The sequence below is a fragment of the Cebus imitator genome, unplaced genomic scaffold, assembly GCF_001604975.1.
Source record: "Cebus imitator isolate Cc_AM_T3 unplaced genomic scaffold, Cebus_imitator-1.0 Scaffold143, whole genome shotgun sequence".
Lineage (NCBI taxonomy): Eukaryota > Metazoa > Chordata > Mammalia > Primates > Cebidae > Cebus > Cebus imitator.
Genome location: NW_016107458.1, coordinates 3,557,606 through 3,579,309, shown reverse-complemented (window position 1 = coordinate 3,579,309; position 21,704 = coordinate 3,557,606). Strand labels below are relative to the sequence as shown.

At 43.5% G+C, this 21,704-nt stretch overlaps 1 protein-coding gene across 5 annotated transcripts in view; it reads right to left on the bottom strand.

The window, feature by feature from the left end:
• The window catches only part of SPTBN1 (spectrin beta, non-erythrocytic 1), a 215,255-nt gene that overhangs the window by 29,913 nt on the left and 163,638 nt on the right, over positions 1-21,704 (bottom strand). For all 5 annotated transcript variants that reach the window (XM_017542341.2, XM_037743396.1, XM_017542342.2 and 2 more), the window contains 11 exons: positions 18,486-18,598; positions 17,499-17,686; positions 16,372-16,489; positions 14,992-15,150; positions 13,710-14,012; positions 11,724-11,877; positions 9,869-10,739; positions 9,644-9,781; positions 8,059-8,815; positions 6,927-7,129; positions 1,900-1,990 (listed from right to left, as the gene is read on the bottom strand). In XM_017542341.2, the coding sequence (XP_017397830.1) occupies positions 1,900-1,990; positions 6,927-7,129; positions 8,059-8,815; positions 9,644-9,781; positions 9,869-10,739; positions 11,724-11,877; positions 13,710-14,012; positions 14,992-15,150; positions 16,372-16,489; positions 17,499-17,686; positions 18,486-18,598 (3,095 nt within the window). The remainder of the gene's footprint in view (positions 1-1,899; positions 1,991-6,926; positions 7,130-8,058; positions 8,816-9,643; positions 9,782-9,868; positions 10,740-11,723; positions 11,878-13,709; positions 14,013-14,991; positions 15,151-16,371; positions 16,490-17,498; positions 17,687-18,485; positions 18,599-21,704) is intronic.

Below are 21,704 nucleotides of genomic sequence, written 5' to 3'. Positions count from 1 at the left end.
CCACCTGTGATTTTACTGGTAAGAACTATAACTTTATCTACATATTTTTCCCATACATGTCTCCTTATGTAATTTACACATGTCAGCGGAAAATAAGAGACTGGAAATTTCAAGTACAAATGGGTTTCTCTCAAGGTTTCTCCCTGGCCACTCATCTGCTTGCTCCCTGGCCTTGTTTTTCCTCAGATTTAACCTGAGCTTTATCATGGTTAGGTGAACGAATTTAATCTTATTAACTTGCCCTTTAAAAGCAGGAATGTGGGATCCCATTGATTCCCACATCCCCAGGAATATGGGCTGAGGTTAAAGAGAGTCATCAATAGTTCCTCAAGGGAACTGTCAAGGTGAAACAGGGACTACCAATCTGTGGAAAGCACAGCCCAGGCTGCAAACACCTCTTTATCCCTTTTACTACCTCCAGTGAAAAATGGCAGCTGGTATTCACTGCAGCACACTAGGCAACTCCACACAGCTAACTTTAGATCCCATTACTCTCTTCTATGCCCTGTCTTGGGACATGAATGCCTCTGTAAGTGAGTATCCTATTTAAATGGGTTACTAATGCTTGCATGTCACTTAGAAGAGGCACTCCTGTCTTCAGCCTGTCTGGCTCCAGGCAAATCCCCCAGAGACCTAGATTTGTCAATATGGTACTTAAAGCTGACAGACCCTAAGCTTCATAGTTTAGGGGCTTTCCTTCTTAAGGTTTTGCTGCAAGAGCATATTGCAAAATGCACAGTAAGACAGCAGTTTAACGGATGCAAAGGATTGTTTCTGTCATAGGTGATCTAACACAGTTGTCATTGGAGCCGTATTTCTTTTAATGTACAGTCACATGTTTGCATGCAGGGTGTCCATGATGACTGGAATCGTATTCTTAGCACATGACCTGATTCTACCCCTACACTCTTAGCCCCTTCAAGGTTCCTGCAGCTTTGTGTGGATATTCCTCAGCCCATTTTTATCTCTGAGGATTTTTATTTTAATAAACCAGGGAAAGCTGAGTCTCACTGTTGTTCTCCAGTAGACAGAGAAATATAGTGTGCTCACGAACTCACATGTTAAATCAGCTAGATGCTTTTCTCGAACTAGCTTGCAGAGAAACTATTTTTTTCTGGCCAACTTTAGTTTTCAAAGTTTGCGCATGTATCAGAAGAGCATGAAATAGTGCAATGATCATCAGATTAATACCACATGTTAAAACCTGGTGCTTAGAATCAACATTACTACTCTTTGCATGTTAGATACACATGGGAAGAGCCTGAAAGATGGAGAGATGAAGGTCTTAAGCAAATAAGAAACTAATTAGTATTTTTAAAATCACTGCTTCTTACTTGGTAGCCAATTTCAGTTCCCTTTAGCTCTTTCCTTCCATGTTATTGAAATGTACACTGCTTTACAGAGTGAAAACATGACACTAAATGCTTTTACGTTGCACAATATTCTAGGACATCATATCCAAAAGAACTTCCTTTGATGATGGAAATGTTCTACATCTGTGTTGTCCAACATGGTAGCCACTAGTCACAGCTGGCTACTGAGCGCTTAAGATACAGCTAGAGTGATGGAAGAACTATGCTCTTAGTTTTATTTAATTACAGTTAATTTAAAACGAAAAAGTCGACCAACCCTAAAGACATTGTGGCTGGTATCTACTGTAATGAACAGTGCAGTACTATACTATTAATATAATATTCTAGATTACAACAGTCTAATTAAGCTGTAGCTTCTAGGCTGGAGAACTGATGAAGTGCCACATACCCCTGCCTGCAAGTCAAATGGTTGCTACGGATTTCTGGTTTCATTAATTTTATAATTCAAAAGGCTATTGGGCTAAATGCTGGTTGGCAATTGTTATTACTGAAACCCAGGAACGGAGGGTAAAGAAGAGCAACATACCTCTTGACAATCTTGCAGGAATTTCTGTAGATCCCTGTTGTCCTTCAACCTCATCAAAAGTTCACTGGCTGTCTCACGATTCTTCCTATGTCTATTAAAATGGTAACAAAAATAATTTTTAAAAAAGAAAGTAGAGAATCTTGAAATACAGAATACAAATCAATTTCTTTCCTGGATTTCTATCTATGCTAAAAAAGAGTTTGCTAGCAGTTCTCAATAATGTGAAGGAGACAAGATAAAGAAGATATTTTAGCATCCTCCAAAGGAGTAAGCCACAGTCCCACAGAGACCCAAACACCTGCCCAGGCTACACAACAGGCCAAACATACTGTCAAATTGATCTATACAAATTTGGTGCTTCCTGATTTGGTGCCTGGAAAAACATATGAGCACACACTATATACAAGTCGTTATTTTAGGCACTGGGGCTCATAACTGGGTGACACATACAACGCTAAGAAAATATATATAATCATGTAACTGGGTTTAAACAAGTGTTTCCTGATAAACAGCTTCTCATCTCGAAAAAAACTCTCCAAATAATAACAACAAAAAGGAATGAAAATTTTTAGACTTATAAGACTATATACTAACTGAACGCCATTTCTAATCAATTGATAAGGGTAATTAAAGCTCAAAGAAGTTAAAACACAAAACCTTAAATAAATAACGTGTAAGAATTGGAAAGAGCTGCTGAATTTGGTAAACTCTCAGGTAAAGAGGGTGCTCACTCCCCTCTTGGCTCCTTCCCCATCTGCTGTGAAGGTGCCAGCACTCTTTGGCAAACTTCTTTCACGCACCCAGTGGCTTAGAGACTGGAAACTGAAGAAAGGCAGTGTGAACGCCTAGCAAAGGACTGCCTTCCAGTGGCTCCACTGCAACAGGGAGAACTTTATTTCCAATAGGGGAGGACCCACTGAGGATCCAGGTGTGCACGCCACACATACAGGAGCTTTACATTCCTGAGTCACCTAAGCAAGAAAGCCAGTCTATATTCAGGGTATTAAGATGGATAAAGACAGAGTGCAACTGAGGAGAGCTCAGTTTTCATTCTAATTCTTAAAGCAATTTCTCACTGCCATGTGCCTGCACAAGGTCTCTCCTCCATCGGCTAACCCCAGAGGCAGGGATGCGGAAGAACACACAGCCTTGGATTCCCCACCACGCTGAGTAAGAGCAGCATGGTGAACACGTGCTGCTGACTGGTCTGAAGAAACTTCCCCAGGAGAAAGAAAGACCTTAGAGATGCATGTGCCACATGGGTCCTCAGTGGCTGCTGACAATGCACTGTCACAACCAACATCTGCCTGGAGAACCAAAGGAAAAAGCCCTCTGCCTTTAGAGGTCCTGCAGATACCAGTGGCTACAGAACAGCAGAAATTATACATATTTACATGTTATTATAACATTATATATAATTATATTATGTAAATTATATTATATAAAATTATTATAAATATTATTAAGGCATGTTAGACACAAATAATGCCTTTTTAATTTTTTTAAGTTGAAAGGAGTTCCACAGCATCAGGAAAAGGGATCTTAATATTCTTATACCACGTAGGCAAAATGCAAACATAGAGAAATAGTTATTCTATAATGCTAAATGAAAAGAGTTTATACATATTAAACAATATGAAACTCCAAGGCAGGGGTTAGAAAGCAAACACTTAAATGGCATATGTTAGAGATGGGATTAAGGGCAGTAGTTCTCCCTTGAAAATGTTACACATTTATTGTTTTTGTAACAACAAAAAATAACAAAGGCCATAGACATTCTGTCACTGCCATCTATCATCACAAACCAAAATTAAATTTTAAAAAATAAAAGACTGTTATTGAATTTGGGCTTGTCATCTGAGAATGTGGATGGGTTAGGAACGTCAAAAGGAAGTTCCCTTCCCTCAAATTCCAGTTCTATTTCTAGCAGAGTTCAAGAATGCAGATCTTTAGAAGGGAGGTAATATGAGTTGGAGTTAGGGACAAACACAGGAGTCCTGCCCCTAGTCAAAGGCCTGGGAAAAAGGAATCCGTTCCCTCTGGTGTGGCATCTCATTTAAGTCCTACACTAGCAGGGAAGAATCCCAGATACTGGAAATTAACAACAGGATACACACCCTTGCCTCTCATAGAATTAATTAGAAATGAAAGCAACTTCACTGTCTGGAAGGATTCATTAAGGGAGAAATATGACAAGACAGAATCCTGAATGTATTTCTTATATAATCACCTCTCACATACGCCTGGCAGATACCTGTCCATGCAGCCTTTCTCTTACACTGGGACCATCAAGATGGGAAGGAGGCGGCAAGGATTTAGAGTCACATGTCCAAATGACCCCGACCTACGCGCAGGTGTGACAATGGCCTTTGTGTAGTGCGAAACATAGTCAATCAGGCAGCTGGGACTATTGCTGACTCAGAAAACACTTAAAAGAAGTGAGTGTGGCCTAATAGTTTACTAGTGCAATGGACATCTTTCATAGGAGGTGAAACTCAGGAAATTCTCTCCATGTTGGATCATGGATTCAATTACAGGGAAGGTCCTGAGAAGGATCTTCTAAAACTAGGCTGTAGTTTCCACAGTCCTAATAGTGCTTTTAATTTGGGGCCTCCTGATGTATCTCCATCTCTCACTTTCTATCCCTGTAATAAGACTCAAAAAAGCTCCCTCATTGTATGAAGCAGATGTGGGTGTTCTTGTTTCTGTGAACAGTCAAGAACCTCAGGTGCCTGAGTGAAACAGCTGGGTAATTTTTGAGCCTGTTTTCTGATATGAGACAGGGTCTTGCTTTATGAAGCTGGATACTGTTACTTGCTCCCCATCAACTGTGCTGTGGTTGGAATTTCCCTTTTGGCCAGGAGCTCCCTCCCTGTTCACACCCCCTGGTGTAGGCTAAGGACAGTCTCTAACCCCTTCACTGGCAATTTGAAGGCCACTCATGCCCCACCCACATCTGTTAGAGTCAGTGTCTTTGTTCTGGAACTTTTTCATTTCAACAACTGAGGAGATTTCCTGAACGTAAGCACATTATAATGATTTTACATTCTGGGAGAATCGCTTCACCACAGCATCAGGATGTTTTGATGCACAGGGATTAGATCTGAAGGTTTAGATGTTTACTTAGCTTGTGCTCCTACAACACCTGGAACTCACAGATGTGTGTGTTTTAGTAACAGACAAGTATCCTCTAGGGTCAGTTTCAGTTCTGTGGGCCTCTGGGGATATTAAAGTAAAATCGGAATTCAGTTAACACCAGAGGAGAAAAATAAAAAAAAAATTGTAGTTCTCTTGATGGCAGGTCATTGGGAAGCTCCCTCCTTCCCTCTTTCTTATGCTTATTGATAGCACAGGGTCATCTTTACATTTCTTTTTTAAAACTGAGGAATCCTAAGGAAGCTCTGGAACACCAGGAGCCTGGGCTCTTGGTCAAGAGCAAAGGGAAGGTTAAGCCACAACTGAGGGCTGCTGCTGAAACATTTTCTCATATCCAGGAGTCTTGCCAGCGTCATCTGCTTCCAACCACTTTGTGCAGTTGCAGCACTGGGGACATAAAAAGAAAGCGAGGAAACAGCAAGGCAGCTGTACACCTGCCTGAATGCACACGTCCCTAACGGCCAAGCCCGCCTGCAGGAAACCAGCTGTGTGCCTCTAACATGGAAGTATATAGGATATCTTATTTGCAAAATACTCAAGAGTTAATATTACAAAAAAAGGAAATTCTTTTTCTCTAGGTTAAGAATGCCTTGCCCAATCGCTGTTTCTCACACTCATTTAAGGAGGGTGTGGTGGATTTATTTTTCTCTTTTGCAGCTGTTTTAAAAGCAACAGATACAAAATTATAATTAATATAAGTTATACCCTATTCCATAATACCACCCTTAAGAACATACAGTTCAGGCAGGGAATTAGCTCAGAAAAAAAGATTGGAAGTGCTAAGCTCAATAAAGACTGAGCCATCTTTACTGGAAACAGAGTAGTCTCCTCTCCACCCAATATTTTCTTTGAAGTCAACCTGACCAAGGGTCCCAGGAAATCCTCTCGGATGTGGTAAGCAAGGGAGTATTTTTCTTTTCTAACACACTTGAAGGCCAGAAGATGGTCATAGAGAAAGAGCTTGTTTTTTGATGACAGTCTCACCACAAGCCCTTAAATTCAACCCAAACTGGAATAAGAGGCTAGTGACTGATCCAGTGGCTGCTGGCCCAGACCGGTGTGTGCTAGTGTACCCAACCCCTGATGTGCCCCAATCACCAACTTAAGTAACTGAGGCAAGGAAAGAGTAAGGGGTGAGTCAAAAAGTTAGGGTCAAATCAAGTCCACTGGCATCCAGCCAGGGAGGAAATCTTTCAGATAGACAGACAGATACAGATACACACACACACACACACATAAATAAATAATTTTAAACAAGAAATGAAGAAAGTGTATCCAATTCTGGAGATGCCCTGGCAGAAGAGGAAAATAACCTTTTCCCTTATTTACCTCTCATTACTAAAAAGATCCTATTACAGCATCATCCAAGCCAATTTTCTAAAAAAGTCCAGGTAATGTTCCTTTGTGGCTATGCCAGGTACTCAGAACAAGCAAGCCTCACCCTCCCTTCCCACTCTCCTGACAGGCTTCTTCTCATGGATTAAGGGGAACGTGGGCTTGGCTGGGAATACCTGGCACCAGGAATCCTATCATGTGACACATGTGTGTGTCAACCCTCAAAGGGCACGGCTTACACCTGATAGCAATGCATTACCGCTCTCATAGGTCCTTGGTTAAGAATTAGCTTGGCTTCTCAGGCTTTCTTTCCTTCTGTGGACACTTACTTGTACAAGTCTCACCAGAACCACATTCTCAAGCAGCCATGCATGGCTCACTGATTTTTCTGTATGGGTAGATGAAGTTCTGCTGGGTGCCCATACTCTGCCCACTGGGAAATTCATACCCACACTCTCAAGGGCTTCTGACCAATGATTCAGAAGTTTGAGAGCTCCAAGGTGCAAGGCTCCCTTAAGAACGTCAGCAAACTGTACCTGTCATCAATAGAGTCCACCTTCTCCTGGATGCGATCTGAGTTGATGTTCCCATCGCTCACCAGTCTCCGGCCAGTCTCCACCACAGCGTTGATCTTCTCCTCGTTGGCGTCCATGGTGGTCATGAAGTCCTCTTGCTTTTTAATTGCTGCTTCAGCTCCTTCCAAGGTGGTAGGCATTTCAGTGTGTGCCAGAACATACTCCTTATTTAAAAAGAGGAACAAATCATAGCAGATCAATGAAAGATCTCATTTTCCTGTGTTCTACATTTCCATGCAACATACTTCACAACACTTTCTTCATTATACTTACATAAAATAATTAAATCACATCAAATTAAAAGTTAGGAGGGGGAAAAGAAAACCCAGTGGGATGTTAAGTGACTGAATTTCCCTCAGGCGTTAAATGCTCTAAATTTTTTTTTCCAAAGTGAGCGAGGAAAGGAACCAAAGCTTTGTGTATTGGCCTCAAGGGTCCTCTCACGTGCCTGTCAAGGCAACAGCAATGGACCCTCTTTAAAAGAGTAATAGCCCTGAAGTTCATGGCTATCCTCAGCTGTTTCTATTTCTCTAATCTCTGCCTTGTGTCCTCGGGTAAAGTCCCTGACCCTTCTAGAGCAAGACAGATTGGTCTCAAGAAAAAAGAAATCCTCACTGTACTTTTCTTTTTTTTAAAGAGACAGGGTCTCACCCTGCCACCCAGGTTGGAGTGCAGTGCATGATCACAGCTCACTTCAGCCTTGACCTCCTGGGCTCAAGTGATTCTCTGCCCCAGCCTCCCCAAGAGCTGGGATTACAGGAGTGAGGCATGGCGCCTGGCCCTCACTGTATCTTTTAAACTGGATCAATACCTCAATTATAAGGACATGCTATGAACACATAAGGGATCCTCAATGGCAGTTGAAATGGAATGGTACTTTGTAAGGCAAGGCAGCTCCTGTGGCAATCTTCAGTTCCTGTCCCCTACAATGTGACGGATTTCAATGCCTTAAAAGTATAGAGAAAAAAATCTCTAAATTTATCAACATAATTCCGTACAGGTGTGGTTTAAACCAGTTGTCCCAGTCAAAACATTTCAAAAGGCAGACAGGGCTGCCTTCATGGAAAGAAAGCACAGGCAGTAGAAACCTTACCTGGTTGTTAAGAAAGGCTTCGGCTTGCTTCGTGTCTCTGAGGAACTGCTGGTAGGCGTGTGACTGGGAGAGGAGATTTTGTCTGTTCTCCCACATCTTGTGGAGCTCATTCCATCCAGTGTCCAGGGCCTGCAGCCGCTGCCGTAGAAACATGTACTGGGCGTCGGTCTGCCCCTGGGTGACCATCTCGCCCATGTCCCTCATCTTCTGATAGTCCTCCTCGTAGTTGTCAATCTCGTTCTTGATGTTCTCGTGCTGTGTGAGCAGCTTCTCAGCCTCAGTCAGCGTGTTGGGCATGTCTTCTGAGGCGATTGCTGTCTGGGTCCTGGAGAGCCAGGATTGGAAGTCGTCCAAGTCCCGCAGGAACTGCTGCAGCTTGCTGGCCTCTCCCAGGGAGGCCTCTCGGTTTTTCAGGGTGGTCTTCATCTCCTCCCACACGTCGCTGATCTCGGCCAGCCGAGACAGGATGGCCTGGGCCTGGTCGGGGTGCTCGGACTCCAGCTTCTCCGCCTCCTTCTGCAGGTCACTTAGCTTTGCCTCAATGGCCACCAGGTCCCGCTCCATGCCGGTCAGCTTGCGCTGCAGGGCCATGACGCCGGCCAGGTCATTGCCTAGGTCCTGGGTGGACTCGATGACCTTGGTCTTTTCCCGAATCCAGGATTTGGTCTCATTGCACTCGAGGTGGTAGTTCTGGATGCTCAGGGCAGACAGGAGCGCATCTTTCTTCCTGTCAACCAGTTCTCTGAACTGGCTCCACCTGTGAGTGCAGGGGCAGAGAACAAGTGTGAAAAAGGGAAGACCGACCATGGCTGAACTGCAAAATGAACAGTGATGGTTAATGCTGCTTATCTGTTTTCTCCATCTTTGCTTTGACTACATGCTTTTCGGAAAATCATCTCACTCAGACTATGAACACCAAATATAATGGAGATGGCTCAGGAATGCAATGTAATCTGGAAAAAGCCTGCCACGAAGAGGAATGTGTTAAAGAGCTCCAATGTGAGCAATGACAACACATCCATTCCCAGAGTCAATTAATTCATGTCAGCAACACATTATTTTACACATCTCTGAACTGCATCTAATGAATGTTTTCCAAATCTAAGACTGATGGTAACCTTCAAAACTGGGGCCAGCTGCTACAACCTACTCAAAAATGTTTACTTAACACAAAGATAAGACTGGGACAAAGGTCTGCCCTGACAATCAGGACTTTCATTAGCAAATTAGGTGTAGAACATGCTACAGTCTTCTTCCTAAAGTTATTTTTAAAGGGATAGCACAGGTGTCATCTAGTAATACTATCTACACCGGACACAGGTCACACCAAGACCCTAACTTTGGTATGGAGAGGAGCAGGTGCTGGGCTGGCTCAGATCATCCTTTTGCAACCAATGATGTTGCCCTGACAGACACTTCTTGCAAAACAAAGACAAGTCAAAAAGCAGGTGTCAATGACATGACATCAGTGTAGCAATGTCAATGACCCTGTGTGGGAAATTCCCAACAGCAATGCTCAGTGAGTGACCTTACCCTCCCCAGTCCCACATGTGGAAGGATGGCACGCTGCTGGCCATGTGCTCACCTCGTGTTGAGTTTGTCCTGCTGGGCTTTGATTTTCTTCTCACTTGGGTGGCTGCTGTGCATCAGCTGGCGTGCAATCTGGTTCACCACTGCGACCCGGGAAGCCTGGTTGTTCATTTCTGGTTCTAGGCTCTCAAATCTGAAACAGCAATTTGACAGGGCGGTCACCTCCTGGGCCACTGGTAGCCACAAGGAACAGGGCAGTGCCCAGCAGTGCCCCGCTCACCTGTGTTGGATGACCTCCAGGTCCTCCAGCTTCTCTGGGATCTGCATGTTGTTGAGCCACTGCTCCTTCTCGTCGATCCAGAGCTCACAGGCATCACCCTCGCTGAACATCTTGTACAGGGCCAGGGTGTCCTGGAGCGCCTGCTTCCGCAACCGCGTCAGCTCTGCCACCTCCTTATACCGCTCCTCGATGCCCGACAGCCTGCCCCTCACGTCTGGAGACTCGGCATGCTCCTGGGGGAGGGCGTTGGCTTGCTCATGCAGCGTGTCAAGGGTGGGCCTGTAATTGGCGATCTCTTCCGCCACATCCTTGTGTTTCTTGACCAGAGACTGTGTGGAATACTCGTCGTGGCCCACATCGCTGCTGGAGACAATCTTGAGGATATCCAGCATCCAGGCGTCAATGTCATCAGCATCCGCCTGGAACTGGTGCAGCAGGGAGGCCTCCTCCAGGCGCTTCTTCCGAATGGCCGAGAGCTGCTCCAGGTTTGCCCACTGCTCCCGGATGTAAATGATCCTCTCACGGATCTTCTCTGATCCAAAGTGCTCCTCTGTGATCATGTCTTCGCCTTCCTTGATGGCCTGCTCAAAGTGGCCACTGCGGCCACTCATCTCATCCTCAAATGCCCGGTGCTTGCTGAGCAGGCGCATGACGCTGGTCAGGTCTTTCCCGTAATCATCAGAGGATAGGATCTTCTCCTTTTCCCTTATCCAGCCTTCCTCTTCTGCCATCTCCCAGAAGAACTTCCAGAGGCGGCGGGACTCTTCCAGACGGGCCCTGCGCTCAGCCGCCAGCTGGCAAAGCTCTTGATAACAGAACTCCATGTGGGCCACGCGGTCGCGGATTACCTGGGGGTCGCAGGGCTTGTAACCTGTTTAACATCAAGGAAGGAATGTGGGTGCGTGACAGTGCTCAGCGTAGGTGCAGGCTCACCTGCAGGCAGTGATCTATGTTCTTATGATTACCAGCTCACTGCTAAATCTAAATGCAGGGCTGTGTGATAAGGCAATGAAGCACCTTCTAATATCCTGACTGAAACAGGAGTGAGGGCAATGATAAATATTACTTTTTTTGGCCGAATCGCAGTGATCACTTATGAACGAACCAAGAAAGCACTTGAATCATAAGAAAAAGGCAGCTGCATTTGTTTCTAGAAATATAAGAAGCAGAGCTGGGCGTAGTGGCTCACGCCTGTAGACCCAGCACTTTGGGTGGCCAGGGCAGGTGGATCACTTGACGTCAAGAGTTCGAGATCAGCCTGGCCAACATATAGAGAAACCCCATCTCTACCAAAAAATACAAAAATTAGCTGGTGTGGTAGTACACGCCTGTAGTCCCAGCTACTTGGAAAGCTGAAGCAGGAGAATGACTTGAACACAGGAAGGTGGAGGTTGCAATGAGCCGAGATCTCGCCACTGCACTCCAGCCTGAGCAACAGAGTGAGACTCCATCTCTTACAAAAAAAGAAAAGAAATATAAGAAGCAAACCCAATCATTCCAAACATCCTCCAAACTGAGCAATCTCTGACCAGCTGTGAAAGTCAGGAACTGCTGGAGCAGCCACCCCAGGGTGTTGGTACAAGGCCATAGAGAGTGCGATATGGCAAAGTCTCACTGTTAAACACTAAGCCACTCAAAGGCAAGGAACGTTTGCATATTTAAGGAAAGGACATATCAATTCCAGAAAAACAAGACAGAGTTAGCGTTCAGAAGTCCACTCCATTGTATCTCATGCTCCCATGACAAACCCACCAGGAATGTATAGTGGCACAGTAACTTTAAAAGGCCCGTTGTGCTTCTATAAATCTGAATCTCTGGTGACCAGGAGGTAATGCCTGGAAAGGGCAATCCATACCTTCCCCATCTGTTGCGAACTTCTGGGCGGAGGCATTGACACCTCTAACTCGCTCTGCTTGGATGCCAATGTCTGCTTCAACCAGGGTGTGCTTCTGCAAGAGGTCTTCCACGCCAAGTAAGTGTTTGCCATAGTCTTGAGATAATACTAGCACCTGTGCACAAGAGGCAACCGAAAGGACATCTGTAACTATAGCCTTGACTTCAGCATCACATAATCTTTGGACAAGCAGAGAGCCAGCAACAAAGCTGCACCTTCCCTCTGGCCTGTTATGAACCCCATTCCTTCAGGGGAAGATGAGGGCCAATAAACAAGAACAAAACAAATCAAACCTGAAAGCCTGAGTCAGGAGAGCTATCACAAACTAAGGATCACCAACCTTAGAATAAGCAAGCCAAATCTACACTAAAGAGTGCAAAACAGAAGAAAAATGTGGCAGGGGAAGGAGAGGGCTATAGGAAAGATTTCAAAATATAAACTGAAGCTTCAAGAAAAGAAACACTGTAACAACTACTCAAAATATAAAATAAAATAAAGGTGATAGACCTGGTCACTTCAAAGTTGAAAGAAATCTTTCAGAAGTTGCTGAGCCTATAAGTGAATGCTTTTCCTCCGTTAAGAGCTTATTGGTATGCCTCTACTGTACTTACACAATCCATGGGAGAAGAATCTACTTGAAAAGCTTACAAGCCATATTTTTAACCTAATAAGGAAAGCATGGTCAGGCGGCTGTCTTGCTTAGTAGACCCCAAGCAACTCTAGGGTTTAAGTTTGAACTCACTGATACTTTCTTGTTTCTTCCATTAATCAGCCAAATTTGGGGGCCTTATTCTACATCCTCGCCAGATGGAATTTCTGCTTCACTCTTACTTCTGAGGAAGTCTTTGAGCCAACCTGAATTACAACATTCATCATGATTTATAAAATGAAAGTCCCTCTCTGCTACATTTTACCAACATTTCCATTTCAAGAGGTCAAGAGAGGCCAAACCTAAGAACACTGTAAATCTGGAACGATAGGAGGGAAAACTGATGATATCAGGTGGCCTTGCCCCTCCGCCAGAAATAGTCCAAGAGGTAGGCAACAGATGACAGCTTACATCTTGGGAAGGAAATCTCTTGCATAAGGTCAAACTTGGGAACACAGCGTGCTGAGACAAAGGAATCTTCATGGGACTGTTGAAAACTGACCTATTCTCTTCTATCTACAAGGCTACAGGCCTACCAGCTGGAGAACTGCTTGACATGGCTGAGCAATCCATGGCCTGCATCAGAGGACATGAACAGGTACAGGGCCATGGCATAACAGCAGGTCTCTTCCTGGGAAGGGGAAACGGATGGAACTCTACGCTGAGAGTGGTCAATAAATGGCATGAGCAGCTGCTGCCAACCAGCCCATCCTATGATCGTGCACATATTACTGCATTCCATCCTCGCAATAACTGGTTAAGGTAGATAGGAAGTACAATCTCCATTTAAAGATTAAGAAAAAGGGCTTAAAGAGATTAGGCAACTCAGACACTCACAATCAGAACTCTGGCTGCCTGGTTCCTGGCCTATCCTCTGTCCACAGCACCTACTACTCTCCCTCCTCCCAACACCACCTCTCTGGGATCCCTTCTCCCCAAAGTAGTATCACTCACTCACAGATCGATGAAATGGTAAGTTAGTTTAACCCTGAAGAATTAAAAATAAAGAAAACCACAATGTGATTGATTCCCTACATTGGAATATATCTAAGATAGGTCTTACTCACAGAAACAGAGCTCTAGCTACTCAGCTAGTCTTTACAACTTTTTCACCCTTCACGTCTCATTTAACTACTGACCTAGCAATTTTCCCATGGGTGATGTGGCTACTCTCTAGCTTTACAGGTGGGCAGTTAGACAAGGCATGCAGCTGTATGTAGGGGTTTAGTGAGTAAGTCCTAGAAAAGAGAGCCCTAGTTAGATCAGCTCTGGCCTCCTTCCTTTCGGTCAGGTTTTACCTTCATTTCGTCCATCCAGTCCATAATGTAGAGCATTTCCTGGAATATCTTCTGCAGCCCCAGGTTCATCTCGAGCCGCTGTCTCCGGGCCCTGAGCAGTTCCAGTAGATATTCCCAGAGCCGGATGACATTGTCCTTCCTTGCTGTGATGCGCTTGATGTCGTGGTAATTCTCAGCCTCAAGCTCCCTGGCCACGGCTACCACAGCCTGCACACGCTCCTCGTATGCGGCAATGTCTGTCTCAATGGCCTCGTGCTTTTTGGTGGCGGCCTCAACTGCGGGAAGGTCAAATCCAAAGTTGTCCTACAGAGAAATGGAATTAAAACAAAGAAAATAAAAAATCCTTCCAGGCCAGTTGGCTCACACCTATAATCCCAGCACTTTGGGAGGCTGAGGCAGGTGGATCACCTGAGGTCAGGAGTTCGAGACTAGCCTGGCCAACATGGTGAAACTCTGTCTCTACTAAAAATACAAAAATTAGCCAGGCATGGTGGCACATGCCTGTAATCCCTGCTACTTGGTAGGATGAGGCAGGAGAATCACTTGAACCTGGGAAGTAGAAGTTGCAGTGAGCCGGTATCACACCATTGCACTCCAGCCTGGGCGACAAGCATAAAACTCCGTCTCAAATAATAATAATAATAATAATAATAATAATCCTGTCCCATGCCCCCAGTACTCCCCACTCCCCCCCAAAAAGAAAAAAAACAGAACAAATGTAAAATCCTGAGCACACATTAATCCCTGGTGGTCTTAAAGCCAACTCAGACTCCTGAGTCTCCCTACCTCACTGGTCTCTGCCTTGAGCTTAGATGCCCTCCTCAAAGCAAACTAGTAACTGCTCATTTTGCAGAGGAGCCCAGCTCTTATCTAGTACCTTATTGAAAAGCTAGAGCAGGTAACAGCTTACGTCAAGCCAAGTGGAAAAGCAACCCACTTTTGTTTATTTCACAACCAGTCTAAATGCCTCGAAGGTCAAAGATTAAAGAAAAGAGAGAAACTGTTAAAACTTATTATAAATGTGAATAGTTCATACACACTCAATGGCTCTAAACAAACTCTGCTTGAGCTGCTTCCAAATCTATGAGAAGTTACATAAATAGAAATGTGTATCAGAAATTATAAACATCCTCTTCATGGGAAGTGGCCGAGATGACCTGACAGCTCCTCCAGAATGCTGGATGTCGACAAGCAGCTGTTCTCTGGCCCTCTGCCCCTGGGGATGGTCTGTGTTTCTAGATTACCCCAGGAACCGTCTTCTTAACAATGTCTAGAGCAGAACCTGAGACACCAGACGCTGGTTTTCGCTCAGCCAAGTCTCCCTCATAGCTGCCTTGCGATCGAATCTGCGGGCGAGCTGTTCCAGTTTCTCCTGTCTTATGAGCTCATTCCGCAAAGCCAGTTCTCTTTCATGTTCCGCTTTTTCCAGTCTTTCCCAGGCCTACAAAAATGAAAATACACACACATAAACACAAACAGTTTCCTGCAGTGTTCAAGGAAACTTCCATGACTATAGCCAACAGCTAGTATTGCTCAAAAAGACCTGAGAACTTGAATGGGAAATCCCATTCCCACCTTCACTGGCTCTCAAGCTTTGAGGGGAAAAAAAGGGATTTTTCTCTCACTGTATCCTCAAGGAAACACTCTTCTGTCATCTAAATCTAAAAATTCTGTGTTGTATTTGGAAAACAAAACTGTAGATATAAAGCAATATAAGTCAATTATAAATCTTTTACTTTAAGAGGAAATAAATTATCTTAAACAGCTTTGATCATATGAAAAAGATAAATGACTTTTCTAAGAAATCATACGAATCTCATTCATTCCACCCTGAGCCACATTTTAAAAATTTACACATCTGAATATTTCTTTCAAAATCCTGACCTATTGTCCACATTAAATTCATTCCTGTGAAATATCTTTCTTCACATAAAAAAAATAAGATCCAAACATTCCACTCAAAGGAATCTAAGTGGGGCCAGGTGCAGAGGCTCACGCCTGTAATTCCAGCACTTTGAAAGCAGAGGTGGGAGGACTGTTTGAAGCCAGCAGTTCAAGACTAGCCTGGGCCATACAGTGAGACCTTGGCACCATTTTTTAAAAAAAATTATTTTTAATGAGCAAAAAAAAGGAATGCAGGTGTGTACAAGTGACCAGAGTTCTAGATTTCTCAAATTTCTTTCTAGTTGGAAATAATGCCTGCTGCGAATTTCTATAACCGCAGGCATAATAGGCACGATGTTGAAAACTGTTTGACAGCTTCTCTAATGGAAGAAGCCAATATCCGAAACCCCACAACCTCTCAGATTCCAAACACATTAAATAAGGCTTCAATTTCTCCTTTCTGTAATTTAAAGATGTTTGAAACTATTGCCTCAGATGAGGGGTAGAAGTAATATGTATCTGAGTAACACGGTGACTGGCCTGCACCAAAGCTGGTTTGATAAAATCTAACATTGCTCCCCGGAATCCTCCAGCAGCCTACCCCAGCACCACTGCTTGCTTGATCCTTTGTCACACCTGAGCGCCAGCTGCCAACTGTTAATTCGGCAGATGGAGACAGCCCCTTCCATTCTCTTGTCCTCTTAGCAGTTGAGACCTAGTGATAGGACCTGAAGCCTCCAGGAGGTCAGGGCCCATGTTAAGTATGGATCCACTTTACCTTGTTGATGTCAGAGATGAGCTTTCCCTCCCGGGGCATGTACACCTTCTGGTTGTTGGCCCTCATCTTGCTCTGAATGGTGAAGAGCAGCACTTCCAAGTTCCCCTTCTCAGTAAATCTAAACACAGGGGAAAACATTCATTTGTTACTGGAGAAAAAAAAAGATTCACACAGTCATGCATTTAAAAAACCATTTAACTGTGGTCTGACTTATGTGAAATACATGTCAAAGAAACAGCAGTAGGCCACTTATTGGCGATTACAAACCTTGAAATGTACCAAACTGGAATTTTTTTGTGGTTATTTGTTGTTGCTAAACTTATATTTATGACGGTGTCAAGGGCATGCAATACTCTTTCGTATTCACTTCAATCAAGGTTTAAACCCTAAATCCTGGACAATGGATTTCATTCATTCATTTATTCAGTGCAGTTGAATGCATTCAACATGGATTATTTCAAATGTCTACCTAATGTAATTTTCAGTGGGTTTTAGAGACCTTACCAAGGTATACGCAACTGAGTTTTCAGAAAAGAAAAAATGACTTTGGAACTATGGTAAGCAATAGATAAGGTCTACATTCCTTATTTAACAATTATGAACCTAAAAAAAATACGAAAAATCAAACTTTTTTGGGGGGTTGCAAAACTTGATCTGAATTGTTATGAAATTATTTATTGTCTTTCTTTATCTAATATAATGTGAATATTTACACACCCTGCTATAGATAATTATTGGGCTTATGGATTACTACCTTAGTCCCATCTGGGGTCTTGTAATATACAACATATGAGCTACGCTGTTTTTCTAAAATCCAAAAATTATGAATCCTGAAACATACTAGGCACAATGGTATTGGATAAGGGGATGGAGACTTGTACCATTTTCTTAGAATTCTCATATATCCTGTAGATCAGTGGCACATTTCTACTGGGAAGGGCTCAGAGAGGGCATGATCTGTCATAAATCTCAGCAACACAGAATCAGATGAAAAGGAGTAGGACATGCCACTGGTGAGAGGCATTCAGTTAAGAGATGAGATTACAGAAGTCAGAACACAGGGGTCTGTTGGCTATAGTGATGTGTCTTTCCATATTAATGGTCACACACTACAATTTGCATCTTACTTGGGTGGTTTCTCCACAGTGCGATAAGTGTTGAAAGCCTGAAGTTGCTGTTGAACCCCAACCAGTGAATTGGCAAATTTGCGATTGTTCAGAATGATGATGGTTTGTTCAATCCATTCCAGAAGGTCAGAGGCAAGTGATTCATACTTTTCAATCATTTTTTCTGTTTCAATAGCATTGTCAAGGACCTGTAAACAAGGGATAGAGAAATTGAAAAGATCATGTTACCCCATGAGTTAAATATAATTGCAATCCTCCACGAGCCCAAGGACACAAAACAATTGGCTTTGAAAAAGATCTGCAGCCTCTGAAACAGTTCTGCCAGCTCTGAAACAGTTCGGCTGTACTTGGGCACAAGCATTTTAACTCAAGGAACCATTTGCTAAGAGGCACGCAGACTATTATTTGTGAGCAATGACAGCTTAACTGTAATTGGTTCTACAACTTCCCAACCCCCAAGCAATGAGATTCTGAATGATTTCTGTAGCCCAACATCTGAAATCCCTAGAAAAACAAAAAGGGCTCTATGTAGCTTGGTCCTTTCCCATAAATGCCCATTATCGACTCCACTGCATTGAGACGACAAAGTCATCTGGTCTGAGGTGTTTTGAAAACATGGTAGGTGAACATCAGCCAAACAAAAAGCAGAAAGCATGATACTGGGGACTTTTCAACTGTGGTAAGCAGGATGTCACACCCAAGACATTAGCTAACTCAATCAGATTTCCAATACCCAATTTCCTGGAAAGGTTGAGGAGAAGAACGTTTCTGGGTTTGAGATAGCCCTCAGATCCTTTCCTAAATATGGTGGTCATCTCTCCCACCTTGTTACCTACCCTTCAGGATGAAGAGGCTTCTGCCAACTTCCCTACCATCTGGAAAGTCCACTACAAATTGCTATTGGCAAACTTTATGAGTGGATGGGAGAATGAGGGCTCAATAAACCCTAATTATGTCTCACAACTCACAAAAATAGCATGAGCTCACCTTTCCAATTCGTTTTCCTTCAACAGCCAAAGCCTTCATCTTAGAGAAGTAATGGTAATAAGTCACCACGTAAGTGATTATGGACTTCTCATCAGGGTGGTCCACGCTGATGTCTGCAACCCAGAGAAGACTCTGTTCAGTGTGCTGCATGCTACTGTGCCCCGCCCAGGCAGCAGGAACAAACTGCTGGTCAATACGAACAGTGCAGTGTCTTCATGTTTGTACTTAAGCGTTCTGCCGTCAGTGCATTATTTACAAGGATAATAACCTTGTAAATAACAAGATGAAACCATCTCACTGATTCCTTTATTATGTGAATATTCATGAAATGCCTTCTACAGGCACACATGTTCTTCTTCTTGCCTCACCACCACACTGAGTTTGCTCTTCTTGAGTCCTCATTTCTACCTACAGGACCAGCACCATCCCCCTGTCACTCAGTCTTTGGATATCTTTATCTCCTTGTTACCAGTATTCAGCAACTCAGAGTCTGAGTTGGGATGACCCTTATTTATGGAATCCTTATTGTCATTCATGGTTCACACCCATATCCTGTCACATAACCAGACCTGAAATAATGGCTCCCTCCACTAGCTTTCCCTAGTACTCAACTTCCTTCACATAGTGCACCCAGATTGATCTTCCAGAAGCGCAGCTGTGAATACAGTTGCTCTTAGCTCAAAATTACTCAGTCTGAAGAATAAAATATAGGCGTTTCAGTCCCCTAGAATCTGGCTATAACCTTCCTTATCTTTTTTCCATCAATTTCTCAAATATTCACCAGGCTTCTTTCAAGTGTCAAGCATCATTTGAGACACTTCTAAATTCTATAGCCTATTACCTCTCAGGCTCTGTATCCCTTATTTAAAAAAAATTTTTGAAACAGGGTCACACTGTCACCCAAGCCAGAATGCAGTGACATGATTATAGCTTAATGCAGCCTCAAACTCTAGGGCTCAAGCAACCCTCCCACCTCAGCCTCCTAAGTAGCTGAAATCACAGGTGCAAGCCACTGCATCTAGCACTATATCTCTGAATTAAACTTGACCATTCATGATTCCCTATACACACCACATAGATTTCAATATGCCTTCCTTTACTCACGACTTTGCTTTGTCTGAAATAACTTTCGTGACCCCACAACTTTCTTGCTATCCTTCAAGGTCCATTTCAAAAATTACCACCCAACACAACCATTTATGATCCCTACAGCTGAAATGATGGTCTCCCTCCTCTATTCCCTTAGGGCTTTGTATGGACACACAGTCCACTTTTTGGCAGGTTATGATTTTTTAATGCATGTTTTGTTTGCCTTACAAAACTCAGTCCCCAAGGGTAGAAGCCTGTGCTGGGAAGCCCCTATGCCACTCTACCTCCCACCTTCCCACTGTGTTGTCCTGCACAAAGTAGGTGGTCAATAAATAGGTATTGAGAGAAGGAACAAACAACTTAAAATGGCAAGTCTTTGAAGTTTGGCAATATTGAGAAAAGCACTCAACTTGGGCTAGGTTGCGAAGAGAACACACAGGACAGCTCTTAACAAATATTATCAGACTCTTTGTCAATACACACTCATAGACACGCCTCCATTCCTATTGCCACCCCTGACAGCCTTGCATGGAGCAAGACTGTTTCTCTTAAACAGAACATTAGGACACAAGGCTGGCACACTCCCTGCCCAGGGTCACTAAGGCAGCCAGTGGTGGTAAGGGCCAGAATCATAGCTACTGTTCCCTACCCCAGGGCTCCTGCGTCTGCTCAACCCATCAAAGTGTGCACAAAGGGAAAGTGAATTGGAGGGCAGCCAGAAAAAAATGCCAGTGTAGGCATCCAATTTAATCAACACAAAATGTCAACGTAACTCAAAGAAGTGAGCAAACAAAACTTTTTATTTAAGTTGTCTACAAGTATATTTTACCTGATGCCTTTTGGGGCACTCGACAACTAATAATCAAGATCAAACTCACAGGACAAAAGTGAAATCAGCTGCCTTTTTTAGCTCCTTGTCTTGTGATCTGGGAAACATCAATCCCCCTTTTCAGACTGGGCAGTGATTAGAAAGATTAACTAATGAGCAAGTTATTAAAAAATGTTGTCACTGTGATAGGAAAAAAAGGTTCTTTATTAAAGCACAAAGAAGTACGGCTAAGGAAAAATTCCTTCCCATAGTAAGGTAGGGGTTAAGCACAAAGATTTATCAAAACCCAAGGAATTTTAGTTTTCTGTTTATATTGAGAAATCATTTAATGGGTTAGCACAAAGATAACTTTCTCTCAGCTTCCTGTAGCCAACATATCAGTAAATCTGAAGCATTGGAAAATCGCAAGAAGCCTGCATGGCAGCCTCATGACCTTGATCTACCCTTGGGGAGGTAAACTTCCTGTTCTATATTGATAAGAACTTTAAACTTTCACTCACATACACACGATTTTTTCCTCTCTAATATTTGTTCACAGCCGAGAGGATCTATAAATCTCTAGCACTACAAACAAATCCTGATATTTTAAAGGCTTCTCAAAATTAGAAAAAGTTCCTAAGAGAGCTCACAATGAAATGAACCCAGAATTAGAATTTCGTTAAGCAAGGGAGCTACAACCTGGGGACTGCTCCACACAAGTCAGCTCCAAGCTACACAGGGACCCAGAGAGTAAAGAAGGATTAGTTCCATGCAGAACATGGGATGTGGTCAGCCTCCAAGCAGTCAGCTGTAAGAAAGGACTATGACTGCTGCTCCTTCCACCCTGACACTCCCCTTTCCCAAATGCACCTTCCTCGTTTAAACTCTTACTTGCTCATAAGCAAAGCACAGCCTAGTAATAAGGCCCCCTGCCTTCAGTCTTCAACCAACCCCATCCAATTTGCTTGCCACCTTCAGATAAATGTCAGTCAACAAGCGTTCACTGAGAGCCTATGCCAGGTTTTCTACTTTTCTACTTTGAGCACAGCTGCTAAGAACCTTCAATAACTCACTGCCTGTTGCTCATCCACTAATAGCAGGGAATAGTGGTATTCCCTACTATTATCCTAAACACCATTCCCAACAAATTATTAGTCCTTCAAGCACGCCTTCCTCTTTCCTGGTTCCGCACCTTTGCTCATGCTAGTCCCTCCTGCCCACACATGGTCCCTTCAGACTCTGTTTAAATCGTATTCATCTTTCAAGGCCTTTTTGAGTGTCATCCTTTCCACAAATCCTCAAAAAAACTCCCATAACCAAAA